The sequence below is a fragment of the Amaranthus tricolor genome, chromosome 1 (assembly GCF_026212465.1).
Source record: "Amaranthus tricolor cultivar Red isolate AtriRed21 chromosome 1, ASM2621246v1, whole genome shotgun sequence".
Classification (NCBI taxonomy): domain Eukaryota; kingdom Viridiplantae; phylum Streptophyta; class Magnoliopsida; order Caryophyllales; family Amaranthaceae; genus Amaranthus; species Amaranthus tricolor.
The window spans coordinates 42,766,372-42,789,522 of record NC_080047.1 but is presented as its reverse complement, the minus strand read 5'-3'; the positions used below and the strand labels follow the sequence as shown (position 1 = coordinate 42,789,522).

The window sequence follows — 23,151 nt, the reverse complement described above, 5'->3', positions numbered from 1 at the left end:
CTTTTGGCTTATAGGACTTATCAATGTGATGAGTGACGATGTTCCTTTAGAGTCTTCAATAGATAAAAGAGCAGCAACATCACGCGACACATTTATTCAATCAAGCACATACGCTAAAAAAACTTCAGCATGTAACGAGGATAGTGGTTCCACAACAACAATCTTTATACTCTGGTAAGTGATAACCTTTAATTTGCCAATTACAATCAAAAATGCCTAATGGCAATACCTCAAAACATGTATATAAATCTAAAAGTAAAAGTGAAAACCCTATTTTTGTCGAGAGATTATTTATCCAAACCATCGTGCACAAAGCATATACAGAAATCACGTCTTCACGGACAGTAGTCAAGATAGTTGTAGTTTTGAACTGCACTCAAACAAGATTTGAGATTATCTCACTTCTTACGAGCCACAGCTGCAGCAATTCCACCAACAAGAAGTCCAACAGCAGTTGCAGTAATGCCTATTCCAATGACACCATCTGCATGCAGCAGCACGAGAAAGCAGTAAGACAATTGTCAAATGAGGAGCAACTCTGATGTTATTTGGGAAGTAGAGGATCAAAGTTCTTACCTCTGGCAATTTTGTCTTCAATGTTTTTCTTCAGGGTTAATGCTTGCCTCCAGTCAGGCGCAATCTGAGATAAGAAAAGTTTCAACATCACTTGAAGCTAAAAACTATAGTAAGAAGAGCTCAGTCAGTATCAATTTATGCTAAAAGTAATAACAAAGGTAATCAAGAATGAACACATGACATCAGCCATTAAATTAGGGGTGATCAAGGCTAACTGGCTAAGCAATTCGAGTTTTCTGCATTTCTAAAAAGGGTTCTTCTTTTGATTTCTCTACATTTCTATTTTTGGTTGTAGTTTGATCTCTCACATTAAGTCTTCTAATCTCATACACAGACTCATTCTCCCTCTTCTCATCCACACATCCTTTCCATCCACTTTTTTTTTGTTTTATTCTTCTACTACAAATTTTAGGGCAAATTTTCCTTGTTATAGCAAAATCAAAGGGTCACATGGAGTACAGATTATCTCATTAAAGAGATATAACTGATAAGAAAAAATAAACAAATATTTACACCAAGCCTACATCATAGAACTAGAAATATACCTCAAGACATTGATCTACAAGTTGCCTACTTCTCGTAAAATCACCACTTCTGTAGTACCCTACAGCGAGCAAATAGATTTTCTCTCTCCTTGCCAGCGGACTGATGTTAGTATTACCCAGGGACGCTGCAAAAATAACCAGAACACAAACTTTATTCTTCTTTCTAGACCATTATATTACCCGAGAAAAACAAGGGGAGGTGGGATGGAGGGGACTCGGAATGAATTTATGCACTTTAAACCTAGATTGTCAAGCACTAATTACAATTTACAGGCATGAACCGAAACTTTATTAAAATGGAGAACACATGACAGATCAATATAATAAAAAGAAAGAATGAACAATATCTGCCATCTTTATTTTCTTTCTTTGGGTTTGTACTATTATAGAGATGATTAACCTTCTTATAGGTTAATCGACATTTCATAGAAGCAACTAACCAATCAAACATATAATTTTATTTCTTAGAGAAATTTGCTTTGTTTACTTGGTCAAAACATTAAAAAATAAAAGGATAGATTAAAAAGGAAGACACAGAAATCGACATTAAAAATAACTCAGAAATACAGAAAAGAGTATAGGCTGAGTATAATTTAAAAGAAATCATACATACAATTCACAACAGAACTAAAACAGTCAGCTCCCAATATAGATACGGGTGGTGCATGAAGAGTAAAAGACAAAACCTTGACAGCAGCAGAAAACTATAAAAAGAATAAAATATGCTAAACAAATGCTGCAGATAAACCAATGCAAACAATAGCTATAAGCCTATAACAAAATTTTCTTTTGGCACTATAAGAAGCCACATAGAAAATCTAGTCAAATCACCCATTTCCCATAACTATGATGGAAATTATAAATGATAAAAGTATCAAACATAGATGACATAAGAAGAATCATGTTGATAGAGGTGTCCAATTTACCTTCGACCATGGCTATCCCACGCTGCACGTCCTCAGGACGCCTAGAATGAACAAGGGCCCATGATAACCTCATAATACATTCACTTCTCTGTTCTTCACTAGCATTTTCAGCCTCTGCAACCTCCCGTTCAAGTCCCTAAAAGTAGTCAAACAGCCATGGTAACTGGTAAGCTATAATGCTCCACAACCTATCTTTTCCTTTTTCTAAAATTTAAAAGTTGGAAGTCATTTAATTTAATGAACACTGATACTACATTTATTCACAATGCTATACATTAATCAAATACTTTTATTATAGTACCTAACCACATGCCATTAACCTAATCACCTAATGTCCTGCGGCTCCTGCCTAGCCAAAGTTTGGGATTCGGATATTTGCAACCTTACCTTTGTAATTTGATTACGAAAATCATCCAAAACTTTACATAAATACTCGTGTTAAGAAAAAGATCAAAATGCTTGTTGAGCTATCATATGACATAGCTCAATAAACCTTTCACTCTCAATCAATGCATAGATAACACTAAATAATCTATTTTGCATAAGCACTACCTGTTTGACATAATCCCTATATCGCATGTTTAAACGTAAGCATAAATGCTCAAATATTATACGCCATAAGCCTTCAATAAACTCGTCTTCATCAACACAAAACACACAGCACCGCATGCTACAGCACATACTAATAATATATATCCCGGACACTAGTAATCGTACTTACTCGGACTCTTAATTTTCACCTCAAGTGCCTGAGTCCAATTTTCAACACTCACTCCTTACACCATAGGACAAATTTCACAAACAGTTGAACATTTGGGCATATGCCTAAGTCCAAACAACATAATTTACATTACACTGAAGTTCAAAAACTGCAAAACTAATCTCACAAATAACTCAATTGAAAAGAAACTACATCTCAATTGATCGCAATCAAACAATTGAAAATGGTACGAATCAGGATTTCAAAGTCACCATAGATTACAACATCAGAATCAATCCTTCACAAACATTAGAAATTAAATAAAACGGGCAATGAAAGCAATAGCATAAAAAAGAAGAAATCTCATGAGTCAAATAGGAGAAAAGGGATAAACAAGGAAATTTAGTAAGAAATGAACCCTAAAATGAGGTCAAGAAAGAGATAAGATTGAAATAACACTTACAGAAACAACATCAGAATCGCACCATGGAATTTGGTCATCTTTACTGAAGAAATTTCCGACGGATTCCAAAAATTTTCCGATCTTGGCATCCATTTTTTAGTTCTGAGACTAAGAAACCCTGTTTCAAAATGAGAATGAGAGAGATTAAATATACCAGTAGGGAAGGAGTTAAAATGTAAATATGTATAAACCAACACGATTAAGAAATTGACTTTTATTGACTCACCGGTCACCGGTTCCCGTTCTATCTTTTTTGACTTTTTATTAACGATAAAATTAATTTTTAGTGCTCTCTCCGATTTTATATATTTTATTCAAATAGAAATTAAAAATTTTAGAGTCGAATTTTAATCATGAATTCTCATCGATTTATATGAAAAAATATATATTTATGTGAAATCTTAATAGATTCGTCTTAATATTAACCTTTTAGAATTTTCAAAAACGCAATTAAAATATGACTTTTAAATTTGCATTAAGATCTGCGCAAAAAGTAAATGAGAAGAACAAATAAAAACAGAGGGAGTAATAAATTAGAATATATTTTAAATTTTTAATTATATAGGCATTTATTATTATTATATTACCTAATATATAACATAAGGTTTAGAATTTTGCGCCAAATTACAAGTCAAAATATATTATACTCCCTAGTCCCTACAGTTCTATTTGAAGTTCTCATTTTCACTTTTAGTCTGTTACATTTGTTGTTTACTTGGTCATCCTAAATTAAATTTTTTTTAATGTTTAGAGTTTCTATATATTTCCTATTGACATTATTGAATCTCTTTCTCCAATATTGTTATTTTACAACATAATTCTCAATGTGTGTAACACGAAAACTTATTTCCCTCGATATTGTCCTTGTAGAATAGTAGTTAGAAAGCAATTTTTAAGATGGAACTACTATATGGGTTGCTAATTTTTTTTTAGAAAATTTGAAAAAAATAAGATTATTTAACAACTTAATTTTAAAATGAGCTTCGTAAAAACTTATTTTCCAAAATAAGCGTCCATACAACCGAGCCTAGCCTCGGGATAATTCGCTGTTATCAACAGCGAAAGATTAAAAAAAAATTATAGGTTAAAGTCGCTGTTACTAACAGCGACTGAATGAGTTGACTGGTCAACTCCTTTAGTCGCTGTTAGTAACAGCGACTTTAACCTTTAATTTTATTTATTTATTTTTTTTTGGAGAACTAAAGTAGTCGTTGGTAATTTAGAAAAATAGCCGTTAGGAACGTGAAAATAGCCGTTGTAATGATGTTCTATAAATAGCTCCATCATTTCCCATACTTCATTATACTCATTTTGCATCATTCTTCTTCTTTTCAATCAATTTTTAAAGGTAACATAAGGTATTATGTTAGTTTTAATGTCAATTTATAAATGTTAATATTGTTTTTGAAAGTTTACTTACGTTTGTATAATATATGTGTTATGTAGATGTCAAAGGAACATTGTGTTGAAGAGCTCTGTGATTGTGGTTATGAAGTTGAGATTAATACAGATTGGAGCGACTTCGATCCAGGGCGTGAATTTGTTGCTTGCCCTTTCTACTTGGTTGACGGATTAGGATGCACATACTTTAGATGGATTGCTCCGGAGGGTACAAAATGGCAGAGAGACGTAATAATACGGCTTGAAAAGGAAAAAAAAGAGCCTAAAGATGAGGTATTTAATCTAAAGAGGCAAATGAATGATATGGCGCATAGGAAAGAAGAGACTGAAAGGATTATGAGAAAGTTTAAGAAGCCTTCTTAGTTAGCGACGGTAGTTTAACTTAACGAATGAACTATGTAATTTAATATGTATTTGTTGAACTTGATTGAAATTCATAATAAACGTGTGATACTACTTTTAAAATATATACATCTACATATATGTTACAATTTACACACAATAGACCAACTGTTACAAATATTGAGTATGTACAAATGTTCAATAATTACAAACAGCATTCAAATGCTAATCCTCCTCCTGTACCCAATCTAACTGTGACGGTTTACGACGCCTTCCTACGATAGTAAGAGGCCGTCGCATGACGCTCGGGTAGGGGAGGTGATTGATACTGTGATGATGTGGCACCCTGCGAGGACCCGGCACCTTAGTTCGGGCACGTTAAGTCAACCTCCTCAAGATGAACGTCGGGGTCATGATGAGATGACTCGTACGTAGTGATGTGGGGCGCAGTCACTTCCGGAATGAAGTGTTGAAACTGCGTGCCTAGGAGTATGCCTTGGGAAATCTCCCGTACGGGCTCCTCTTGGGAGGAGCTGATGACTGATGCAATGCCCTGTGCCTGCAGTATGACTTAATTATTAATGAAATGTATAACGTGTAAGTTCTATATATATGGATAATAATCAATGTTGAAGAATACTTACAAAGTGTGTCATCGTCGGTGCTGCGGGAGCATACTGGGCTGCCGCCATGACACCTCGTGGTGTCATCCATCGACGAGTGATGGAGAGAAACCACGGCATGTAATCCGCCGAAGTAGGTGCGCCTAATGCCTCGATCGGCGCACCTTGAGCCAGCAGCTCTAGCATGTGCTCCCAACGAGCGACATGGCGCCAGTTGACATCCAGCCAGTTCTTGGGATCCCTACCCTTGCGTGAGTGGTGGAGCTCAGCCTCTGTGTCACATGGCGGCGGGATGCCCTGTACCATCCCAAATTGGCGCAGTACGCGCTCAAGGAGATGCACTTCGACTATGTCGAAGCAGATTAGAGGTACAGATGCTCTCCACGCCCCTAACAATATGCCCGAGTGCTGAGGCAATGAAGCGTACGCCTCAGCGGGGTAAGGGTCCCATCGAAACTAAACGTGAAAATTCGATTAATAAATTACGTAATGTGATAGTTACAAAACAAGTTGTAGTGAAGTTGTTACCTGGTCAACTCATAGTAGATCGAGTTGATCGCGGTAGAACCCCACACCCGATCCAGTGTGAGTCCTGGTTCGTCTTTCAAAGGACCAACGCGATCCATATGGCACATGCGGAGGAGGAAGTAGTGGTGGCGCGAATGCACCACGTCCCACATTCCTCATCGGTTGACCAATGAGGACATGCTCCCATGCCCAAAACTATGAATTACCAATATAAGTAAGTAAAATTAAACACAAAAATATGTAATAAATGAAACAAAACGGTAACATGAAAACTTAGTATTACCTGCAGTATTATCAGGGGCCCAGCGATCTCCTTCACGTTCTTCCGTGAAGCTTCACAAAGCCTCCTGTACAGATACGCAAGGGCTGCCGAACCCCAGCTGTATCTGGAGATGACCTCCCATGGCGCATCAAGCAACATCAAGTACAATAGTTGTACCCGGTTGCCAGTCTTGTCGGAGAACAAGACAACACCAATCAGATAAAAGATATACGCCCTAGCGTATCTCTCAACGGTGGCGTCATCAACACCTTCAGGGAGGTGCGAGAAGTTCTGTGCAAGCTATGTTACGTGCAGGCTACTCCCTTTGGTTACCTCTGCCGGAGGTCGAACTCCTAGTAATCTATGCACTTTGTCTTGGCAGCTTTCGAATTGGCGTCCATCAATGCAGACGGCATGTCCCTCGATGGGAAGCCGTGTAAGCACAGCTACGTCAAGTAATGTGACCGTAGCCTCACCTACAGGTAGGTGGAAGGTATGAGTCTCCTAGCGCCATCGCTCGACTAAAGCCGTGACTAGCGCCTGATCGAATCTCCCGTACGCGATAAGGTGGAAGTCATGCAACCTCGTAAGCTGAAGGTACGGGATGATCCTTGCGTCAATGGCCCACGGATCTGAATCGGGATGCTTGGTGTATATGGTCTCCGTGTCGGACACCTAAATCCAAATATTATGTTAGCTGCAAGATAAAGTAGTGTGAAGTACTAAATTCAAAAGGGGTAAGTTCAATAACCTGTATATTCCATAGCACACTGCTCCTGTAATTCGCCTGCATCGTAAGGACACTATGGTCGAGAGGGCCTGGAGCTGCTGGATCCATCTCTGCTGCATTTCAACAATAACTAAGCGTTATGTATTGCAATAAATAATTAAGTTATTTATTTGTTTCATATAGTCAAATACATGTACTAATTGATCGAATAGAACCATTCTAAAAGCATACAACGGTCACACGAAATGAATCCATTTCTACAACAGCACATACAAAATCAACATCGCCATCATGTTCATAAATATATGACCACTATACATTTTAAATTCAACAACAAATTCTCGAACAAACTTTTAATTATGAAGATCAAGGTAAATAACAACTACATTCGACATTTACGTAGAGTTTAAGTGTAAATGACGCAAGGATCATGACATACATTTTGAAATCAGCACCAAATAACAAAATTTAAAATAAAAACGTACCTCAATAAGCTGTAGATCAACAAGAATTAGTTAATTGCAAGCTTTTGAACCTACATTAATGTGAAAGTTGATTAAAATTCAATAAACCCTATATTTTCGTTACCTTAGGTCTATCTTGGAAGATTACACAACTAATTAGTGGTACAAATTTGGAATTTGATGAGTTTAGTTGAAGGATTGAATGTGATTTTAAAGGAGGATAAACGAGGGAGATGTCGAATGAAAAAAAAAACCGCGAACTGAAATGAGGAAGAAGAAGATTATGGAAAAATAAAAGGACCTAAGTCGCTGTTACTAACAACGACTTTGGGTTTAAAATTTTATTTTTTTTTGCTCTTTCGCTGTTACTAACAGCGACTCTTCCCAAACCAAGGTTTGGATGTACGGACGCTTATTTTGGGAAATAAGTTTTCACGGAGCTTATTTTGGGAAATAAGTTGTTGATTTATCTTATTTTTTTCAAATTTTCTTTTTTTTTTAATAAGCAAACTGCTATTCAAGAAGACAATTTGATTTAAACAAATTTATTAAATAAAAAAATTGAGCAAACCGCTATTTGAGATGGTGGTTTGATCTAAATACACTTTAAAAAAACTATGAGATAATCGGTATTTGAGATGGCGATTTGTTTATTATGTTGGTTTGAATAAAAAGGTCTTGTATTTAATTGTCAAAAGGAAAAATTATAAGAAACTACCTAATTTATAGGTTTATTTGCAAAAAACTATCTTATGTATTTTTTTTTTGTAAAAAACTACATAATGTGATATATTTCTCTGCAAATAACTACCACTTAACGGAAAACTCTAATTCACCGTTAAGTTTGAGGGTTTGACCAATTTGAGAGGTTAAGTTGTCTATGTGGCAGTATCTCATTGGTCCTCGTATTTTTAAATAATTAAAAATTAAAACATATAAATTAACAAAATAAAAATAAAAGATATTTGACGCCATTTTTACCTATCATAACGATTTTTTTTTTCAAAAAACGGACGTTGCGATTTACTTTATGGGATAACTCTTTCGAAAATCTGGTCGAAACAAGTACTTATTCGTCTATTTCCCGACACATAAACCGAAAAAGATATTTAACGTCATTTTTACTATCATAACGATGATATTTAAAAAAAAAACGGACGTTGCAATTATCCTTACGGAATAACTCTTTTGAAAATCCGGTCAGAACACTCTTAAGGGATTTTCTAAAAAGAATCCTATATCGATAATCGCGACGTCTGTTTTTTGAAAAAAAATCATTATGATGGGTAAAAATGACGTTAAATATCTTTTGCGGTCGTATATTAAAATAGACGAATAAGTATTTGTTTCGACCGGATTTTCAAATGAGTAACACCATAAGGATAAACGAGACGTCCTTTTTTTAAAAAAAAAAATCGTTATGATGGGTAAAAATGACGTCAATTATCATTTAATTTTTATTTTGTTAATTTATGTGTTTTAATTTTTAATTATTTAAAAATACGAGGACCAATGAGATACTGCCACAGAGACAAATTAATCTCTCAAATTGGTCAAACCTTCAAACTTAACGATCAATTAGTGTTTTCTGTTAAGTGGTAGTTATTTGCAGAGAAATATATCACATTAGATAGTTTTTTTTTTCAAAAAAAAAACATAAATAAAGTAAGCTTTTGCAAATAAATTTATAAATTAGGTAGTTTCTTATAATCTTTCTTTATCTCGTATTAAACGATTAGTTGCTGGTTTTTTCGGCAAGGGAAGAATTTATTTTAATTTATCTTTTTTAAAAACTTTATAATTTACATACTTTATTAATTATATTAAGTAATGAATTTCTTAAGAAATTGTATAGCTCAGTTGATGCTGAGGATACTTATAAAAGTGGAGGTTGCACATTTGATTCTTGATACCTTTAATTTTACAAACCGTCATCACAAATGGTGGTTTGCTCTAGAAAAAAATAATAAAATAATCCATAGTACTTAAACGGTAGAGTGAGAATTGACTTTACCTGCAACGTAAAACGAAAATTACGTTAGGATTTTGCAATATTAAAGAAATACGTTCATTTTATTTTAATATTTTTAAATTTTCATCGTTCCCACATATTTTCCAAGAACTTTCTTTAACATTTTTTTATAGTTGCGGTCTTTATGTTTTTCCCATAACATTATTTTATAAAATATATTTTTAATGTTTATAATTCTCATATTTTTGTTTATTAACTTTATTATTTAATAACATAACATATTTTCCATGTAGAAAGTTTTATTTTTCTTTTTTTTTTTTAAATTTTTATTTTCTTAATTTATATAAACATTGTATACTGAAATAGGAGTATTAAATAATAAATCAAAAAAATATTATTTTCTTTTATTTTTTATTTTTATATTTTAACTCTTCATAATATTCTAGAAATCTCAATAAAAACACACCGCGCGTTAGAATTTGCCCCGCAAAATGTTCCCTCGTAAATCAACGAACAGACAAGAGGAGGCGCAGGTCATACCGGCGTCATAGTGTCTGCTGAATGCTGATCACCAAAACTCTAAAACTACTACAATCTACTAGGAGTTCTATTCCATCTCGCATTTATAAACAATCCTTCTATGAGTCTCGGTCGATTTCAAGGTATTCCTTCCGATTTTCACCCAATTTTTCATTTCGATTATCTGTATGTATTTGCATTTTGCATGTCTTTTCATTTTCCCCCAATTTTGACTATGATTATGCTTTTGCTTTTGGTTGATAATTATTTGGGACAACTATATCAAATCTAGGTTTATCACAGTTAGAAATTTAAGGGCTTTGTTGCAATTGCTGACTTAGTGTAGTTGTATAGTCGTATAGATACAGTTAAAAGGAGAAAATTGAAATGGACATTGGACAGGAGTGTTCTTCATCAATTTAGGGACAGGAGTTTTAGCCGTACAGATGTAGTAAAGAACTATTAATCCTTTATGCCCTACGTGCGCTCTAAAATCTAAAATTCAACATATTGATCTCTTGGGATTTTGTAGGAAGGAGGAGAGAATGAGAGATCTTGATTCCATGGTATGAGTTCTGCTTGTCCCACTTTATATTTTTATTCGTCCATTAAAATTTTGATGTTCTGTCCCCACCACATTGTTAATTTTTGTGTGTTGTGCGACAGCAAAAGCAAGATCGATGAACAATAATAAAACAATAAAGAAATTCAAACAGAACAATAAGAAAATGACACAAGAGATTTAACATGGTTCACTATCAATGTGATAGCTACGTCCACCAGCACCGAGATCAAATAATTTCACTATAATCGCAAAGAATTTACAAGATGAATCAAGAATCTCTCACAAATAATAATGGATCTCTTGTGATCTCTCAATTTGTGAATATTATGCCCTAACCCTAAATGGGGGTATTTATACGCTAATGTCCAATTAAAAGGAATTTACTAAATAATAAACACAAGTAACCGGCCCACAATAGCAAAAAGAAACTCCTGCATACGTGTAACCACCGCCGACTCGGCTGGCACACTCTTGCACTTTGAACCTAAGACTTATTTTGCACACTTAATCTTCACATGTCAAGATTTACACGATCAATGGTACAATGTTGATACAATTCAGAGATTGGTTTAGGATTCCTAATGAATCAGAACAAGTGTTTAGAAGACTCCAAGGATGAAGAGAAAGAGTTTGCTTTATTATTCTGAATTGATGAATTGAGATACACAAGAGGACTCCTTATATAGAGAGCCTAACTAATGCAAGAATCAAGAAAACAAGAAAAGGATTTGAACAAACTAAAGTAAGCTAACTAACTAACTACCAGAATAACAAACTAAGGTACAATACAAGAGCATTGATCTTATTTAAGGGATGTCTGGGAGTATAACTTCATCATCCCCCTCAAGCTTGGGGTGGCAGTAGTCATGCCAAGCTTGGATAAGAGGTACTGGAGGTGATGAGAAAGGAGGATCTTGGTCAAGGCATCAGCTATCTGGTCATGAGTAGGAACATATCTGAGCTCAAGGAGGCCTTCAATGATTTTTTTTCAGGTGAAATGAGTCGATGGCGATATGTTTTGTTTTGTGATGGAGGACAGGATTGTGTGCCATTTGGATAGCTGATTTATTTTCACACTCAAGAGTGACTGGCCTCAAGTCTGTAACACCAAAATCTTCCAATAAACGAACCAACCATGTTATTTCAGAGGCTACTGCAGCCATGGCACTATACTCAGCTTCAGAGGATGATTTGGAGACAGTACACTGTTTTTTAGACTTCCAGCTGATAGGGGAAGAGCCAAAGAGAATTATGTAACCGGTGACTGAGTGTCTGGTGTCCAAACAAGCCCCCCAATCAGAATTTGAGTAGGCTTTTAATTTGAGAAAAGTGCTGCCCTTAAGAAGAATGCCCTGACCACAAGTTGCAGCAACATAGTGAAGTGTATGATGTAAGGCTTTAAAGTGGTTTTCAGTAGGATTTTGCATATATTTGCTCAAAGACTGGACAACAAAAAAGAGGTCAGGTCTGGTGTTTGTTAGAAAATTTAGTTTTCCTACAAAGGATCTGTATTTGGTTGCATCAGGATGTAAGGGAGAATCATTGGAATGAAGCTTTAGGTTTAAAGGGAGTGGAGTGACAACTTTTTTGTAAGGAGACAGGCCTGAATCTTGGAGAAGATCATTGGTAAACTTCTTTTGGCTTAATACAAGACCTTCTACATATGTGACCTCAAATCCCAAGAAGTAATTAAGTTTGCCCTAGTCCTTAATGCCAAAAATTCTATGAAGATGACACTTCAAAGATTGGATGTGAGAGATATTGTCTACAGTGATGATAATATCATCTACATATACAGTTACAATAGTGATAGAGGCAGAAGAAGACTTGATGAACACTAACCGCCCGTTTGGTATGTGGTAATAAAGTGTAATAATGGGAATGAAAAACAAGTGTAATTTTTGTTGAAAAATCTCTTGGTTACCTTGATGGTCATGCTTGTTCAACTTTAATCATCTCATTTTCTTCATAAAATTCATTCCAATGCATTGCATTACCATTGGGAGAGGTGGTATTAGGTGGTAATGAAAATTTGTAAACAAAAAAACTTTTTTGTAATTAAAGTTTCATTACCATGGGAATGATATGGAACTTTTAATGAAATTTTACACTATAAATTATTCCCATTACCGCTATCTATTACTACTAACCAAACGGGCCGTAAGTAGTCATGTTTGGATTTTGTATAACCTTGGTGGAACAGCTCAGTTGTTAATCGTGAAAACCACTGTCTGAATGCTTGTTTCAAGCCATAGAGGGACTTCTTGAGTTTACAAACCAAGTTAGGAGGAGAGTTGAGACCTTCAGGAGCTTTCATATACACATCTTCATATAGGTCCCCATGTAGAAAGTCATTGTTCACATCAAGTTGGAATAATTGCCAATTCCTACTAACAGCCACAACAATTAAGCAGCTTGCAGTGGTCATTCGAACAACTGGGGAGAAGCTTTCTTGAAAATCTATACCATGGAGTTGATTATACCCTTTGGCCACAAGTCTGGCTTTATGTCTTTCCAATGTGCCATCTGATTTTAGCTTGATTTTGTAGACCCATTTGGATCCAATGGCTTTCTTGCCACTGGGTAAAGGAACCAATTCCCATGTGTTAATTGAGGGCTAAGGCATCCAATTCTTTTTGCATAGCAAGTTGCCTAGAAGGATCTTTGACAGCTCCTTTGTAAGACCTTGGTTCATACCACTGTGCTTGTTTTGACAAAAAAACTTGAGACACATTAGGAAGGTTAGAAAAAGAAACAAGATTACATATATAGTCATAGAGATGTGCAGGGGGTTTAGTGTGTCTAAGAGATATGCGAATGGGGTGTTCATACTCACTTTTTGGAGGAGATGGAGTGTCTGTGTGATCAACATCAGTTGGAGGAGTAGGTTGAGTAGTAATAGGAGAAGGCAAGTGAGGTGTAGGTGATAGACGTGTAGAAAGTGGGTGGTTAGAAAACATGTGATTAGTAGGGGAATAGGAGTCAGTAGGTATGTTAGGTGTTGTATTGACTGGAAGATAAAAGGAGGAAAAAGGTGAATGAAGGAGTTGCTTTTGGTGGAAGGGAAAGTGCTTTTCATAAAAAATAATATCCCTAGTAATGATGGTTTTCTTAGTCTTGAGATCATAAACTTTGTATGCCTTTTGTGCATATAGGTATCCTAAAAATACACAAGGATTAGCTCTAGATTCAAACTAAGATCTTTGTGGGTGTAAAATGGAGACATAACATAAACATCCAAAAACTCTAGGTGTGTGTTGCATCTCATAAGGTGAGATGTGATGCAAGCATGAAAGAGGCAAACGATTAATTATGTATGCAGCACACAATACACAATCTCCCCAAAAAGAATGAGGGGGATTAGATTGAAAGAAAAGTGCTCTTGCAGTTTCTTAAAGATGTTTATGCTTATGTTCAACAACCCCATTCTGTTGGGGGGTGTAGGTGCAGGATTTCTGACGTTCAATACCAAGTTGGTGAAATAAAATCAACATATTTCCTTCACATAGTTCCTTAGTATTATCACTTCTAACTGCTTTAACACACTTATGAAACTGATTTTGTATAACGGCAAAAAGATGTTGAATCATGTCATAGCAATCTGATTTTTGTTTGAGCAAATACAACCAAGTAAATCTAATAAAGTCATCTATAATGGTTAAAAAGTAAGTACAACCAGTATGTGTTTTATGTGAATAAGGGCCCCAAACATCCATATGAAGAAGATCAAAAGTTCGATAAGTCATGATGTAGCTATCTTTGAATGGTAACCTATGTTGTCTTGAAGCTGGACATATTGTACAAAAAGAAGGTATCTCTGCTCTTTTCATCAATGTCTGGATAAAGAGCTTTAAGCTTTGAGAATGGTGCATGTCCTATTGTGGACACTTATAGGCGTTCATTGATACTAACCTACTCAAGCCATGGTCCTTGACCAAAAACAACTTGTACCTTAATGCACTTATATTCCTCCACTTCGATAAAGATTATAACTAGAGATTGGACAGGGGCAGTGTTCACAGGCCCCTACTATCACTTTCCTTTCACCTTCAATTCTATATTAATTTCACTAGGAAAGGGTACTTGATAATGTAAATTCATAGTTCGTTGTAGTAATTGCCAGAAAATTCCCTCCAAAAATGAACTTATGCCACTATATGCTAAAGTTAACTAGACAAAAAATCACCCTTAGACTTAATATTATGAAGCATAATTATATTTTACTCATATTGATAAGATTTTACTCAAGATTGAACAGAGGCCGCGCGAACGCTGGCCCCCACTATCACAAATTATGACGTAGACTCTCCCAACTTGGGGAGATCTTAGGCAGTTGCCCCTCCTTGAAGTGCAATGGAGGTCAACAACCTAGGCCATAAGTTTTCTTGATCACTCATTGACCCCGTCCAGGTAAGTGATTTGTAAAGTTGTACACATAATCCTTTTATATTCATCTATCTTTTCTATGGTTTGTTAGTTTCTTAATGTGGGATATATTCTCTTCTAAAAAGTATGGGATATGTTCCAACATCACAAACTAATTTCCATTACGAGAGTGTATATATAGTGATTATTTGAGGTTTCCATGATCATATTTCAGTTCTCCTTATTTATTTAGCAACACAGTTAATTGAGCTTTGGCTTGCCCTACCGAATCACTCCCCCATTGTTGCATGTTGGCATATATAACAAACTTGCTGTATTTAGTATTTACTGCACAAATGCAGGTCCCAGCAGCCATAAATTGTGCTAGTCTTTCACCTAACTTCAGAGATGGCAAGTGCAACAGAGCTTAACTACTTCAGCCAGGATCCCTCATAAAAACTCAATTGTACAACTTGTGGGCTTTTTACAGATTACGTATTAACATATGCCTCTATTCTCGTAAGATTTTTTAATCACATTTCTTTATATTTTAAGGACAATTTGTGATAGTCTTGTTGGAAACTCCTTATTAGGAATTCCCTCCAAAAATAAATGTATGCCACTCTATGCAGCAAGCGCACAGTATTCTTTAGTAAAAGGCGAAAGAATAGTTTGCAGTGAGGCGAAAGAATAGTTTGCAATGTGCTCACTGCGTGGCTGCGTGGTTCCGACAATTATCAAAATGGCTATTTATATTACCACCAAGGCTTGCACCTATATTCCTGATTGATATGGATATAATGCAGCTTTTGACCACTGCTAGCTCCAAGAGGTAACTTGTATTTCTATTCAACATATTTCATTCAGCATATAAAGCCGTTTATTTACATTGCATATAGAGTGGGAACAAGTCTAACAAACCTTCTGCAAAATTGTACTAGAAACGTTCCATTATAATGTATTTTATGACATCAATAACAGAACTTCCTAAACTCCGTGCTTATTGTGTTAAAATAATTTAGAAAAATCTAGGATTTCAATTAAATATAAAAATATCTAAACTAAAGAATTAAAAAATAAAAATATCTAAGATAATATAATGGAAGATCCTAGAAAAGTAATTAAAAAAAATGAAAATATCTAAGATATTTTAGTAAACTTGCACTATAAATACCCATTGATGTAATAAATTTTTTTGTACAATGAAGAACAATATCCACTCTATATATTCACTCATCTTCCTCTCCAAATAAATTCATTCACTATTTTACCATCTAAATTTTCCTAACATTTGATATCAAGAACTAATTAAAACCAAGACCTCCAAACAACCTAAACACATTAACTAACATACTCCACAATAAAATAAACCTCTAACCACAAAATAAAAAATGACCTCAACTACTAATTAACCCCAAGTTAATTGGGTTCCCACATTTAAAGGAGAAAAATATGAACAATGGACTATGCAAATGAGGTCAATATTTATCTCCCAAGATTTATGGGAATTAGTACAAGAAAGTTACAAGCAACCACCCAAAGATGACACTAAAGAGTCATCTTGGGATGAAACAAAAATAAAACAATATAAACAAAATAGGATAAGGGATAACTATGCCCTATCCCTATTATATCGTGGAGTCGACGAGGCAATACTTACAACGATCATGCCTGCAAAAACAGCTACGGAGGCTTGGAGGATCCTGGAGACAAAATACAGAGGTTCCGAAGAGGTAATTCTTTTTAAACTCCAATCACTATGGAGAGAATTTGATAATCTATTAATGGCAGAAAATGAAACAATACATTCATTTTTTGACCGAGTCACTAATATAGTTTATCAAATAAGATCAAATGGTTGTAAAATAGAAGATGAAAATGTGATTCGAAAAATATTAAGGAGTCTATCACAAAAATATAACATTATTGCCACAACAATATAAGAAGTTAACAAGAAAAATTTTTCTTAATTAAGTATACCCGAATTAATGGGATCACTACTTGCACATGAAGATAGATTAAAAAGATTTAACGAAGAACCACTGGAACAAGCTTTTCAAGCTAAATTAAAATTTTCTAATGGTGAAAATAAAAATAGTCATTGTAAAAATCATGAAAAAGGACAAACATCAACTAATTGTAGCAAGGGGAGAGGAAATTTTAAAAATCAAAGGAGTTGATTAAATAATCAAATTGACCTTTATTGTAAATTATGTAAGAAAACTAACCACAATATTAATGATTGTCGGTACAAATGTAAGAGGTGTAAAAAACACTCTCACCTCGAAAAAGATTGTTGGTATCGACAAAAAGAAAAAGCAAACTATTCCGAAAACAATAATTCTGGAGAGCAAATATTTTACACTGGATTAAATGCACAAGAAAAAGTAAGTGACATATGGTATATTGATAGTGGTTGTTCAAATCACATGACCGGAGATAAAAATTATTTTGTCACTCTTGACGAAAATGTTAAAACACACATTACACTTGGCGATGGTAAAAAAGAAGATGTCGCCGAAAAAGGAACAATCGCCGTTAAAACAAAAAATGGCTCATCAAAATTAATTCATGAGTTTTTTATGTTCCCGGACTTGCACAAAATTTATTAAGCGTAGGCCAATTAATTAAAAAAGGATATATGGTTAAATTTGAGAATAACAAATGTCAAATCTATGATAAAAATAAGGGTCAGATAATAACAACTGTTGAAATGGCTCCTAACAAAATATTCCCATTAAAATTGCCATTTGAAGAAAAATTGGCTTTAAACTCAATAAATGATGAATCCACCTTATGGCATTTGAGATTCGGGCATCTAAATTTTAAGAGTCTCAAACTATTAAAACAAAAATAAATGGTAATTGGACTACCATCAATAAAAAATGAAAGTAAAATTTGCGAAGGCTGTATATATGGCAAGATGCACAGATTGCCATTTCCTACCGCACCTTGGAGGGCCAAGGCTTCTCTAGAGCTTGTTCATGCAGATATCTGGGGTCCTACCAAGAATCCGTCTCTTGGCGGAAAAGGATATATTCTTCTGTTCGTAGATGACTACTCCCGCATGATGTGGGTATATTTCATGGAGAAAAAATCAGAAGCTTTTTCCCACTTCATGGAATTCAAAGCCTTCACAAAAAATCAAAGTGGGCATTCTCTTAAGATTCTTAGAACGGATCGTGGCGGAGAATTTACAAGCAACGAATTCAACAACTTCTGTAAGAAGCATGGGATTAAAAGAGAACTTACAGCAAGGCGTACACCTCAACAAAATGGTGTCGCGGAAAGGAAAAACCGCACTATAGCAGAGATAGTCCGCAACATGATGTAGGGTAAACATCTACCCAAAGGATACTGGGCCGAAGCTGTTCACACGGCAGTATATATCCTCAATAGATCTCCCACAAAAGCAGTTAGGGATTTAACGCCATATGAATCCTGGCACAAGAGAAAGCCAAGAGTAGAACACCTCAAAGTGTTCGGATGCGTAGCTTATGCCTACATCCCGAAGGAGAATCGGGAAAAGCTCGATGAGAAGGGAGAAAAATGCATATTCATTGGATACAGTCACGAAACAAAAGGATATCGCCTTTACAAGCCTGAATCTAAACAATTAATCATCTCTAGAGACGTAATTTTCGACGAAGCAGCCGAATGGACGTGGAAAGAAAAAGAAACTGAAGCTCGCGAAGGAGATACTCTCCTAAGAGATCCAAGTGAAGAAGACGGAGCAGGCCAACCAACAAACCAGGGGCGGACCCAGCTAGGGGCAAGGGGGGGCAGTGGACCCCCCAATCTGAAAAAATTAAATGCGGTTTAAAAAAAAAATAAAAAAAAATTGAAAAGAAGCGTGCTGGAGGCGGAAGAAAGAGGAAAACCCAAAAACAAACCCTAAACTTCGGCCTTCCTGCCTTCCTCTTCCTCAATCCTCTTCAATTCCATACTTCGACAGTTCGACTGGTCCTTGCACTCCGACGCGCCGATGCCGGCTGTTCTCCTTGCTGACGACGCCGGCTCCTTCCTCTTCGCTTCGACTGTTCACTGTCCGACTTCGACACTTCGTCTGACTCTGTTCGTCAATGGTGAGCTTCGTGACCTTCGTCTCATCGTGACCTTCGTGACCTTCAATTCCATTACTTATTTAATTGTTAATTTGTTGATTACTTGTTCTTTTCAATTGATGGTTGATTACTGGTAATTCTTGTTTTTTTCTAGGGTTTTGCATTGGTTTGTAAAATTTGTGGGTTTTCATTTTTCATTATTGTTTTAGTTGATTTTCTCCTATGTTGAATTGTTGATGGAGCATTACAATCATTAGCGTAAATTGAATCCCTCATTTGTATTAATTTACCCACCTTAAATAAGAACAATCCATCTCAAATTCCTCCTTTTTGATGTGGGTTTATAAACTGATTTTTGCATTGGAAAATTTGACGTTGATGACGTTGTCTTATTGAATTTGATAATTGAGTCATATTTTTAATTTAATTAGGAAATGTCAAGTAATTCAAGTTCACCTTGTTCGAAAAAGTCAAAAGCAAAGGAAAGACAACCCGATCTTCGTGAATTATTGTTTAAAAGAATGAAATCCCAACAAACATCTAACGAAGGCAATGAATCTTCCCCCTTAAGTTCCCCTCTAAGTCCTCCTTTAAGTTCCCCTCCAAGTGAAGATGTTAATATGGAAGTAGGTGGTTCAAGTAGTTGTGATGAACCATTGGATGATGAATGGGTGTATGATGTTGAACTTCTTCCTCATGACCCGGGATTGAGGAAAAACATAATGGATTATCCCCTAATGAAAGAAATCCGGTTAGGAGAGCATATATTCTTAAAAAACCTTGCCAACCAAAAACACATGATTTCCCTCAAACAAATATCTCCGGTAGGTTACGCCGTTTTAGTTTGAATTGGTTCAAAAAATGGGATTGGCTTGAATATAGTGTTGAAATGGATGCCGCATTTTGTTTTGTTTGTTATTTGTTCAAGAGGGATGTTGAAATTAACAAGGGGGGTGATGCATTTGTTGTTGGAGGGTTTAGAGCGTGGAATAAACCTGAGAGGCTTGAGAAGCATGTTGGAGGAATTAAAAGTGCTCATAATATTGCTCATAATATTGCTTATGAGAAATATGTGAATCTTAGAGATGCAAAGAAGACATCAATTGAATTTGTATTTGATAATGCGAGTGAGGTTCAAATGAATGAATATCATATTCGTTTGAATGCATCCTTAACTTGTTTGAGATTTCTTTTGGGCTAAGGTTTGGCATTCCGGGGACATGATGAAAGTGAGAAGTCATATAGTAGAGGTAACTTTCTTGAGCTTTTGAAGTGGTTGGGGGGGAAGGTTGAGAAAATAAGAAAATATGCTTTCCAAAATGCACCCAAAAATTGTCAATTAACATCCCAAAATTCAAAAAGACATTATCACTTGTTGTGCAAAAGAGACTACTAGGCGCATAATAGAAGAGGTTGGTGATGGTTACTTTTCTATTTTGGCCGATGAATCAAGTGATGTGTCTCAAAAAGAACAACTAGCTCTTGTTTTGCGGTTTGTTAATAGAGAAAATGAATCGGTAGTGGAACGCTTTTTAGGCATTCTACATGTGGGTGATACTACCGCTTTGTCTCTTAAAAATGCCATTATGTCCTTGCTTATGGAACATTCATTGAGTTCTTCCATGATAAGAGGTCAAGGGTATGATGGGGCAAGTAACATGAGGGGTGAAATCAATGGCCTCAAGACTTTGATTATGAATGATACTCCAAGAGCCTATTACATTCATTGTTTTGCTCATCAACTTCAACTAACTCTAGTTGCGGTTGCTAAAAAGAATGTTAATTGTACTTGGCTTTTTGACGTACTTGCAAACTTGTTAAATGTGGTGGGAGCTTCGTGTAAGAGAAGAGACCTTATTCGAAAAAACCAAGCTCAAGTAGTGGCTCAAGCTTTGGAAGTGGGGGAAATTGAAAGTGGATCGGGTTTGAATCAAGAACGTGGTTTGAGTAGGTCGGGAGATACATGTTGGGGATCTCATTACAAGTGTCTAATAAGTATCATCAACTTGTTTCCTTCAATTGTTAAAGTGCTTGAGGAGATTGGAGAAAATGGCTCTCCGGATGATAAGCTCAAAGCTCAAGTTGTTTTAGGATCTTTGGAGTCCTTTGATTTTATTTTTATGACTCATTTCATGTTGACTATTTTTGGCTACACTAATGATTTATGTGTTGCTTTACAAAGAAAGGAACAAGATATTGTGAATGCCATTAGCCTTGTTAAAAGTACAACGAATGTGTTGCAAAAGATGAGGGATCAAGGATAGGATAGTCTCTTAGACAAAGTCATTTTATTTTGTACTAAACACTAGATTGATGTTCCATCTATGGATGCTCAATATGTACCTCAAGGAAGATCAAGACGTTTTGCTAAACAAGCAACAAATCTACATCATTTTCGGGTTGCAATCTTTTTGGAAGTATTTGATTTGCATCTTCAAGAGATTGATAACCGTTTTAATGAAAAGAACATTGAGTTACTTACATGCATGGCTTCCCTGAGTCCTGGAGGTAACTTTTCATCTTTTGATAAAGAGAGGATACTTAAACTTGCTTTATATATCCCGAAGAGTTTTCATGCTATGATTTAACGGCTCTTGATCTTCAACTTGATGTCTTCTTGGATTCTATGCAAAATGATGAAAGATTTCATGATTTGCATGATATTAATTCTCTTTCCATGATGCTTGTTAAAACAAGGAGACATGAGACTTTTCCTCTTATACATTTGCTAATCAAGTTGATGTTGATTCTTCCTGTTGCTACGGCAAGTGTAGAAAGAGTGTTTTCCGCAATGACGTTTGTCAAAAATAAGTTGAGAAATAGCATGGGTGATCAACTAGTGAATGATTGTTTGGTTACTTACATTGAGAAGGAAGTGTTTCTACAAGTTTCTGATGAAAAGATTATTGATCGCTTTAAAATTATGAAAACTCGAAGGATGAATTTGTAATTTTCATTTGAACGCTTGTATTTTTTTTTTTTTATATTTTGGATTGTAAAACTTTTAACATCGGATTTGATATTGTAAATTGTAAATATTGTTTCTATTATGTTTTCTATTTTTCTTTAAAAAAAATTATTCGGACGACGATCAGATTATCCGAACGACGTGACGTTCGGATTTTGACCCCCCAATTTGAAATTCCTGGGTCCGCCACTGCAACAAACCCATCATCTCCGAGTCCAAGTACACCTGAAAGTACAAGATCATTCCCAAGCTCAAAAAGCCAAACATCACGTTCAACTCCTCAACATCAAGAAGCCCGTAGATCAACACGAGATCGGCAACCGCCATCATGGTTACAAGATTACCATTGTGACCAAGCAATGATGGCTCTCTTCTCTAGTGAGCCACAAACATTTCAAGAAGCAGCACAAGAAGAAACATGGATTGAGGCTATCAACGAAGAAATCAAAATGATTGAGAAGAATCACACATGGAAACTTGTAGACAAACCACAAGACAAGGAAGTCATCGGACTCAAGTGGGTCTACAAGGTGAAACATAATGATGATGGCTCCATCAACAAATACAAAGCAAGGCTCGTAGCAAAGGGATATGCGCAACAACCAGGAATCGGCTTCAACGAAACATATGCACCAGTTGTCCGCATGGAGACAATCAGAACAGTCCTGGCATTAGCAGCACAACATCAGCTACCAGTCTTTCAACTCGATGTCAAATCAACATTTCTAAATGAAGAACTCAAAGAAGAAGTGTACGTCGAGCAACCGCAGGGATACGTCATCAAAGGCCAAGAAGACAAAGTATATCGCCTTCAAAAAGCTCTGTACGGACTCAAACAAGCACCCCGAGCGTGGAACAGCAACATCGACAAGTATCTTCTCCATCATGGTTTCATTAAGAGTCCGAGTGAACCTTCACTATACATCAAGACACAAGGTAACAACTTTCTCATTTTATGCTTGTACGTGGATGATCTAATCTATACAGGCACACACCCAACGATGATCGAAGAATTTAAAAAGGCTATGATGAAGGAGTATGAGATGACAGACCTTGGTACAATGAAATACTTCCTTGGCATACAAATCAAACAAAGCCCAGGAAGAATATTTCTATCACAAGAGAAATATGCAAAAGA

The 23,151-nt window shown here is 35.7% G+C and overlaps 2 protein-coding genes and 2 non-coding genes across 4 annotated transcripts; 1 reads left to right on the top strand and 3 right to left on the bottom strand.

Annotated features, from left to right (window-relative positions):
• Window positions 1-144: 144 nt before the first annotated feature.
• LOC130811463 (mitochondrial fission 1 protein A-like) lies at window positions 145-3,380 on the bottom strand. Its single transcript, XM_057677788.1, has 5 exons — window positions 3,211-3,380; window positions 2,048-2,183; window positions 1,122-1,246; window positions 577-640; window positions 145-484 (listed from the first exon to the last, which is right to left on the bottom strand). The coding sequence occupies exons 1-5, from the start codon at window positions 3,301-3,303 to the stop codon at window positions 399-401; spliced, it is 504 nt and encodes a 167-aa protein (XP_057533771.1). The 5' UTR covers window positions 3,304-3,380; the 3' UTR covers window positions 145-398.
• An 11,491-nt stretch (window positions 3,381-14,871) lies between these two features.
• Window positions 14,872-15,034, bottom strand: LOC130801200 (U1 spliceosomal RNA). The gene has a single exon (XR_009039530.1). It is a non-coding gene; the product is annotated as a U1 spliceosomal RNA (small nuclear RNA).
• A 526-nt stretch (window positions 15,035-15,560) lies between these two features.
• On the bottom strand, window positions 15,561-15,677 carry LOC130801438 (U5 spliceosomal RNA). Its single transcript, XR_009039596.1, has one exon. It is a non-coding gene; the product is annotated as a U5 spliceosomal RNA (small nuclear RNA).
• A 3,802-nt stretch (window positions 15,678-19,479) lies between these two features.
• On the top strand, window positions 19,480-21,309 carry LOC130811009 (uncharacterized). Its single transcript, XM_057677137.1, has 4 exons — window positions 19,480-19,869; window positions 19,974-20,202; window positions 20,248-20,295; window positions 20,432-21,309. Exons 1-4 carry the CDS (start codon window positions 19,480-19,482, stop codon window positions 21,307-21,309), a joined length of 1,545 nt encoding a protein of 514 aa, XP_057533120.1.
• The last annotated feature ends 1,842 nt before the right edge of the window (window positions 21,310-23,151 follow it).